Below are 8,996 nucleotides of genomic sequence, written 5' to 3'. Positions count from 1 at the left end.
GGCGACGAGGATCTCCCTCTGAGATGTCACGGATACCTCTACGATATTCTCAGCTACCTCCCGCGGGTACTTTTCCCTGAGATGATATCGGATACCCCCCCCCCCCTGATATGCCCCTTTGGTACCTCCCCTTAAGAGAATACCTCAAAGTGCCAATGGACATCTCACGGACGAAATACCCGAGGACGTCTTAAACCGTCTTTTGGTACCTCTCCTTAAAACGTTTCAGGTACCTCCCACTTTGATCTCCTCGGGTACTTCTCCTTGAGACGTCCTCTGGTACTTCCCCGCTTGAGATATCCTTTAGGACCTCCTCCTGAGATATTCCTCGGGTACGTCGGGTGCGGCAGGATCCGGGCGGCCAGTGACTCGCGAAACGTGTTCCGGACTTGTCTCGGGTTTCGCTTCAATCTCGCAGAGTGATTCCGCCGGACTTCGAGAGCCAGAGTGCCTGAAGGGAAGGGAACACGGGGGGGCCAAGCCGGATGAGGATTGAAGGTGGAGGGGTTAATGTGTTTGTTGATTTGTTTACCTGTCTGTCTGTTTTATCTACTCGTCTATCTATCAGTGTTCAAGCTTACCTGTTTATCTATCTAGCGGTCTATCTGCCTACCTTTCTATTAATTTAACAGTTTACCTAACCTGTCAATGTTTACTCACCCACCCACCCCCCAAACCATATATATGTGTATGTGTATGTGTATGTGTATGTGTATGTGTATGTGTATGTGTATGTGTCTGTGTGGGGTGTGTGTATGTGTATGTGTATGTGTATGTGTATGTGTATGTGTATGTGTATGTGTATGTGTGTGTATGTGTATGTGCATGTGTATGTGTGTGTGTGTGGCGTGTGTGTGTGTGTGTGCGCGCGCGCGTGTGTGTGTGCGTGTGTGTGTGTGCGTGTGTGTGTGTGCGTGTGTGTGCGTGCGTGTGTGTGTGGGCGTGTGTGTGTGTGTATGTGCGTGCATGCGTGCGTGCGTGTGCGTGTGCGCGTGGTAAGGCTGGAAAATAGAGGGTAGGTTGGGGGATAAAGGTAAAAAAGGATGAAGGTAGAAGAGAATGAATGCAAGGAAGGAAAAAGGTAAGAGAGGTTTGAGGATGAAAATGAGGGAGGATGAAGTTAAGAGAGAATAAAGTAAAGGTAAGATAAATTTAGGGGAAGATAAAATTAAGGGAAGCTCAAGCCGAGGGAGGACAAAGATAAGATAGGATAAAGGCAAGGACGAGCAAAGAAAGGGGTGGGATAGAGCCCATGTGAACAGCTGCGTGCATATGCATGAGACGGGGGGGAATGGGACCACCGCAGGAGATTTCGGCTACGTGGGCACTGCCTGGCCTATGTATATGTATGTATGCATATGTAGAAAACGTTAGGTGTATGTATGTATGTATGTATGTATGTATGTATGTATGTATGTATGTATGTATGTATGTATGTATGTTAAAAACGAGGGAATTCAAACGTATGTATGCACACCTGGATACGTAGGCAGGGGTTAAAGAAAAAAGTTGACATACATACATAGGCAGATAGACCAGAGGAGATAAACGCAGACATATACAGATATTTTCCCCCCTTTCTTCCTCTAATGTCTCTCTGTCTCTCTGTCTCTCTGTCTCTCTGTCTCTCTGTCTCTCTGTCTCTCTGTCTCTCTGTCTCTCTGTCTCTCTGTCTCTCTGTCTCTCTGTCTCTCTTTCTCTCTTTCTCTCTTTCTCTCTTTCTCTCTTTCTCTCTTTCTCTCTTTCTCTCTGTCTCTCTGTCTCTCTGTCTCTCTGTCTCTCTGTCTCTCTCTCTGTCTCTCTGTCTCTCTGTCTCTGTCTCTCATATATATGTGTGAGTGTTAGTATATGTTTTAAACACAGAAAGACATTAATACATAGAGTAGCTGACATGAATATAAACAGACATATTGAAAGAAGTAGAAAAACAATAAAAAGGACAAGAAGTAAGCGCGAGATATACGTGCATGTACGTGTGTGCACCAATGGTAACGACAAGATGAGTCTGGAGAGTTGGTAACAAGGGATGGGGAATTGGAGAAGAGCGAAGGAGAGTGGGAAAGGGGAAGGAGAACGGGAAGGGAAAGGGTAGGAGGGCGAAGGGGGAGGCCGAAGGGGTAGAGTCTGCAATGGACAATTCCTGAGTAAACACCTGTCAATCTTTGGGGGAGAAGAGATGTTTGTCGAGTGCTGAAAAAAAAACTCTTCTCGAAGGAGGACTTCCCCAAAGGAAATCCCTTTTTTCTTCCTCCTGACGAGAGACGTGACTGAGTGGAGTTTCCTGTGCAGAGTTTGTTTGTCATTCCAGGAACTTGATTTGAAGGGTTTGCAACGTGAATTTTATTTAATTTATCTATCATTTTTTCGTAGTTAAATATCATCTATTTTTTCTCTTAACTGAATATATACTTTTGAAAAAGTTACTCAGAAGTTATTCATGAGACCGCATGCTTTAACATTTTATTCCTCTTTTCCAGAAATTAATCAGCTCCCTCAAAGAATAAACCCAACATGATTTAAAACCACTTACAGAGGCACAGAGCCAAAGAGGCGGAGCGAAGGAGGTCTTGGCTCTGGCGGGCAAAAATGGCTCCCATTTGGGGCACGTGACTACGTCCTCTCCATAGGACCTTTTTTAATGAATAACATGTCTCGTTTCTGAGAACTCATTCTGGCAAAACAGCAACAAAAATATCTAGAAAATGCATTGCGATAGAAGTAGGACTACATAAACTAGGGGAACTATTGGGATCGTTAAAATGTCGAGAATATTAAGTGTTCCTTGGTGACAGACTGGCAAAGAAGGAGGGAGGAATCTCGAAATAAGACAGCGTCGCCGGTGCTTTGCTCTTCTTAACTATGTGTAATCCCAATTGCGAAATTACGGAAATGATATTCATAGAAAGACAGAAGCTTTGGTTATAGCCTCGGTCCTCGGCTAAAAATGATATAGATGACACCCAGTAATCGGCTTTGCTGGATGTCTCGACAAAAAGAACTTTTGACACTAGCACCGTCTAAGCAGCCGTCGCGTAGTGAATAGTGGCTCAGTAAGACAGTGGCCTCGTCCGTGGGCGGCCGGGAGCGGGTGGACGCCCACACCCGGAGATGGTGTCCCTCAGGCCGCCCACACCGGACCATGGGACGTGCAGGGGACCTAGCAGTCCACCACAGCCACTGCGTCACTCTGGACGAACACCGGAGACTCTTCATCTACGGGCTTGGGTTTGGGCTTTCGCTCTCGCGTGGATGATCTGCGGGGCGGCGAGCGGCGCGTGCCCGAGGGGCTGCGAGTGCAAGTGGAAGGACGGAAGGAGACGGTGGCCTGCATCAAGGCCGAGTTCAAAAGTCATCCCGCGGAACCTCGACCCGTCCACTCAGGTGCTGGACCTCCAGTACAACAACCTCAAGGTGTTGCGCAAGGACGCCTCGTTGACAGGGTCTCGTCAACCTCCAGAAGCTGTGGCTCAACTACTGCAAAACCCGCAGCACATGGAACGCGGCGCTTTCAACATGCTGGCCAATTGGTAGAGCTCGACCTGAGCCACAACCTGCTCCAAGTGGTGCCTACTGCCGCCCTCTGCGACGTGCCGGGCCTGCGGGACCTCCGCCTCGCCAGCAACGCCTCACTTTTCCCCCCCGATGGACGCGTTCTCTGCCACGCCGGAACTAGTTCGTCTAGATTTGTCGAATAACAGTATATATAGTTTAGAAGATAATGCATTTAGGGGTCTTGCAAGATTAGAAGTGTTGAAAGTTAACAGATAACAGGCTAGTTCAAAATTAGTCAAGAGGTGTTGGTACCGCTTATGGCGCTGCACGGCCTGCACCTGAACGAGAAACCCGTGGAGGTGCGACTGCAGCTTGCGGCCTCTCCGCCGGTGGATGATAGACCACAAGATCGCCGGGATCGTGCCGCCGACCTGCGCCCGCCCGCGGCGCATCAGCAGCCGCCCGTTGGCACACGCTCGGCTTGAACGAGTTTTCGTGCGCCCCCCAGGTCAGCGCCATCACGCCCGGGTCATGGCCTCAAGCGACGAGAGCGTGTCCCTCGCCTGCCGCTTGGAGGGGGACGTCGAGGCCAACGTCAGTTGGTTTCACGGGGAAAAACGCTACAAAAATGCGCTACAAGGTACGCGATTCCGTCTTCAATAACACTGCCAAAGTTTCTAATCTGACCATAGGAAAAGTGCGAGCCAAGGACCAGGGCATCTACTGGTGCGTGGCGCAGAACAAGGCCGGGCGCGCCGAGGCCAACGTCACGCTGGAGGTGTCCAACGAGATCAGCGAGTACCGCCTGGTGGCCATCAACCCGGCCTACATGACCGGGGGACTGCTGAGCGGCCTGGGCTTCCTCGTCACCATCCTCCTCCTCGTCAGCTGCATCATCCATCGCCGCCAGAGAGTCAGGAGGTTCCGCAGGCAGGAGGAGGACCGGGAGGGGCGGGAGATGCTGGCGGCGGCTCAGTCTTCCATGTCTCGGGGCTCCTCGGTGATCGCGCAGCCCGAGGTGGCCGACTACCACGCCGTGCCCTCGGGGGACCTCGACGACGCGCCCCTGCACCCGCTGCAGGCCAAGCAGTCGTACCTGGGCCGCGGGGCCGCCAACGGCCACTACGCTCGCGAAAACTACACCGAAAAGATCCAGCGCTACAGCGACGCCGTCTCCGACCCGCGCAGGTACAAGGACGACCTCGAGGTCGACCTCAGGCTCTCCCCAAGCACCGTGTCCTACGTCGAACTGGCCTCCAACGACCTGGCGAGGACGCGCAGTGACCTCGGGGAGAAGATGAGCCTGAAGAACCTCGAGCACGAGACAGACATCCTGCGGCGGGAGTGCAGTCCCACAGGCTCGGTCGTGTCCATGATCAGCACGGGGCCGTACCCCGACCTCCTGGACCTGCCTTACGTGCGCCGCCACGAGGAGTATCAACAGGGCTTCCACTCTCTCAACTCCAACCTCGGTTCTATCACCAGAAAGTAAGTGCTTCTCTCCCGTGTGATGCGGTTCGACCAGTATCACGTATCTAAATGATGTAAAATAATCTACTTTTATTTAAATCATCTTTCATAAAATCTGGCATCCAAGCAAATAACGAGAAAGCAAGGTGATTTAGTCATATCCTTGTAATTTATTCATGATAATATTAAATCTTCACAATAATGCTATTTTCACACTCTGATAGGTATGTGTCATAATTCAAAATATATGAGGGTAAAGTGTAATTCTTTATTTACTGAAATTCATGTAAAATTAGCCAGTGAATACAAAATTACTTTTCCACGTTAATTTTAAATATTAGTTAATATATCATTCATTTTACTGAATATTCTTGTGTAATAAGTTAAATTAGTTAAATCAGTATAAGACTGATTAATTATTAATCAATTATTTGACAATATGATCATAAATTAATAATTTCATAAGATTAATCAAATACAGACATACAGACACACACACACACACACACACACGCACACGCACACGCACACACACACACACACGCACACGCACACGCACACGCACAGGCACACGCACAGGCACACGCACACGCACACGCACACGCACACGCACACGCACACGCACACGCACACGCACACGCACACGCACACGCACACGCACACGCACATACACATACACATACACATACACATACACATACACATACACATACACACAGTGTGTATGGTAGAAAACTCGCAATGCAAACACTAGATTTATTGAAAATGAGACTACAGTTTCGAAATCCACCTGGATTCCATCTTCAGATCTGAAGATGTAATCCAGGTGGATTTCGAAATTGTAGTCTCATTTTCAAATAAATCCAGTTTTTGCATTTTGTTTTTTTCTACCATGGTATCAACACGGAAGAGTGTTTTACCATATGTGTGTATATATATATGTGTATGTTTGCATTCTTGTATGCATACATACACACACAAACACACATACATAATCATCTATTATTAGAGAATCAACATCAAATTCACTAATTTTTGCTTTAATGTTGTAACATTTGTGTTTAATTAAATAATTTTCAGGTGAATAAATCTATGAATTACGTTAGAGTCTGTCGTAATGTAGTATAAATCAAACATCAATATTTTGTTTTTACCATGACATTGGGAATTTAATAACAGTCCCATTTCTATGCTAGTTATAACATTATGTAAATCAATAATTTACAGACGAATAATTCGACAAATTAATTTACGATTAACAAGCAATACTGATTCCCGCAATTCTTTTCATAATTCTCTCCTATGCTCTTGGCGATAGACCTCTGTGGGTAAGCAATATTGTGTGGCAGTGTGTGGTAGATAAGTGGTAGATAACGGTAGCCGGTTCAGGATATTCCACTGAGGGTGGAAGGGGTGTAAGACTAGAGTGCCAAGAAACGGAGGGTCTATGGCATATATGAGACTTTCCCACGAATTTAATTATTGATTTCAACCTAACACTGTTTAGACTGTTGCTTCAACCTAACACTGTTTAGACTGTTGCTTAAGTGATTCATGTGTTCAGGGGCGCAGTCTATTACACTAAGGGAGCCTTCCAACCCTCTTCGATCTGCCGCAAGTAGAGATACTGTAGGATAACTGTAAAGGCCATTGTAGGTGGTAGGTACTGTAGAGTGGTAGTTAAGTCGAGCTGGTCCCTTATATGAGTGGGGCATAGAAGGCATCTCCGTAAATGAAGATGCATTAATACAATGGGGAATGAAGCATTGCAAGACACTAAACACTAAGAAACGATTCTGTAATGAGTCCAACGTTGCTGGGAGACCTGCTAAGTAGTACTGTAATAGGCAAATAGTACATGACACAGTGTAGACACATGGCAAGCTCTGTAAGTAGCCGATAGGCGATGTACTGCAATACAATTGGGCATTTGCTTGTGTATGTAGGTAAGTTACATATACTGTGCGGTATTAAAGGGCATTTGGTGATCTACAAGCGGGAGATTTCTACTGACGGAAAGCTGCAAATATTATATAGATAATTCCTGTAACCAGATGGTATTCGTTCTGATAATTAAATGTGGGGAGATGTACTCTCGCATTAAAACTGTCAGTCAGAATATGTCGACCATAGTACACTTCTACGCGGGAAATCTTACATACATTTATGAAGGCTTTTGTTAGCTGAGCTAATATTAGACTTTTGATAATATTGTTAACAATAGAAACTGTTAGATACTCATGAGATAACTGTGGTAATGATAAAACTAGATAATTATATTATGATATTAATTATATGATGATATTAATATAATTAAAAAATGATCATTACAATGATGATAACGATGATAATGATGGCCACTATAAAATATGATGATAACAATAATAAGAATATAGGATGATAGTAATGTTTAGCGATAATGATGGCAATGAAAATAATGATAGCAATAACAACGGAAAATATGATAATGATGCCGATAATGATGAAATGATTAGTGAAAATTATGGGGCATAATAGTGATAAAAGTAATAGCGATAATGATAAAAGTGATATTTGAGAATGATAACAATGATGATAATAGAAAAGGGATAATGAGAACGGTAACAATATCAATGATAATGATAAAAACACCGATAAGCAATAACAAAAATAATACCATAGTAATAGTATTAGTAGAAATAATAATGCTAATAATTAGGATATGGATAAGAATAAGGATGAGGATTATTATTCATTCATCATCATCATCATCATCATCATCATCATCATCATCATCATCATCATCATCATCATCATCATCATCATCATCATCATCATCATCATCATCATCATCATCATCATCATCACTATTATCATTATCATTATAACAAAACTATTGATAACAATAATTAAAATAATAGTAATAGTAATTGGAATAATAACTGCAAAAAGAATAATTACAATAATAATGATGGTGGTGGCAATAATAAAAATGAAGATAATATTAACAAAAAAAAAAAAAAAAATATAATAAATCACAGCAAGATATTTATGATGTAATGAGATGAGATAGATGAGATGATGAAAATAAAATTTTCAGAAAGATAATGAAAAGAAAACGTAGCACATAAAGTTAAATAATGATGTGATACTGAGACGATAATAGTTTGGTAATATGGAAAGATGATGTAATAATTATTGCTATGCTAACAATAATAATAAAATAATCGGAAAAATAACAAAAAAATTTAAAAAAAAATAACAATCTAACATTACAATAACGAAAAAAACAAAAGAGTAATAGAAATATAATGTAACAATGATGATAAGGCTATAATTACAATGACATATCATCTCAACAACAACTAAACAAAAATAACAGTGAAATAAGGTAAAATGATGGAGGATAAAAATTTTAATAAGAGATAATAATAACAATGACAATAAAGATAACAGCGATGATAAAATAATAATAGCTATTTCATTAATGATTCATAATAATAAAATTTAACAAATATAATAATAACAAAATAATAGTAATAAAATAACAATAAAAAAAGTAAAATAATAACAATAATAAAGAATAATAATAATAATAAATAATAAATAATAATAATAATAATATAATAATAATAATAATTAAAAAAATAATAATAATATGATAAAATGATCATAATAAAAAAAAAAAAATTAGAAAAATGTAATGATAAAGATAATGTAAAGTAATGATAATGTAAGATAATGATTGTAGGATAGTGATGTGATAGTGATATTTATAATGAGAATGATAATAAAAATGAAATGATAATAAAAATGAAAATATTTTAAAAATGTGATAAATTTAAAAATTTAGAATAAAAATAAAAAAGATAATAATAATAAAAAAAAAAAAAAAAGTAATGATAATAATAGAAAAGTTTTAAAAATAAAAATAATGATGATAATAAAATGATAAAAATGATACAATAATAATAAAAAATTATAACAAAAAAAAATGATAAAATAATAAAAAAATGAAAAATAATAAAAAAAAATGATAAGATAATAAAAAAATG

The 8,996-nt window shown here is 41.4% G+C and overlaps 1 protein-coding gene across 1 annotated transcript; it reads left to right on the top strand.

Moving 5' to 3' along the window:
- The first annotated feature begins 3,249 nt into the window (after positions 1–3,249).
- Positions 3,250–5,199, top strand: LOC119569059. Its single transcript, XM_037917394.1, is given in 6 exon segments — positions 3,250–3,462; positions 3,562–3,756; positions 3,795–3,839; positions 3,841–3,912; positions 4,001–4,980; positions 5,187–5,199. Coding segments are annotated over 6 exon segments (1,518 nt in total).
- Positions 5,200–8,996: the final 3,797 nt, after the last annotated feature.

Source organism: Penaeus monodon, unplaced genomic scaffold (assembly GCF_015228065.2).
Source record: "Penaeus monodon isolate SGIC_2016 unplaced genomic scaffold, NSTDA_Pmon_1 PmonScaffold_12288, whole genome shotgun sequence".
NCBI lineage: Eukaryota > Metazoa > Arthropoda > Malacostraca > Decapoda > Penaeidae > Penaeus > Penaeus monodon.
The sequence above is the reverse complement of the archived record's forward strand: the minus strand, read 5'-3'. Positions and strand labels throughout refer to the sequence as shown.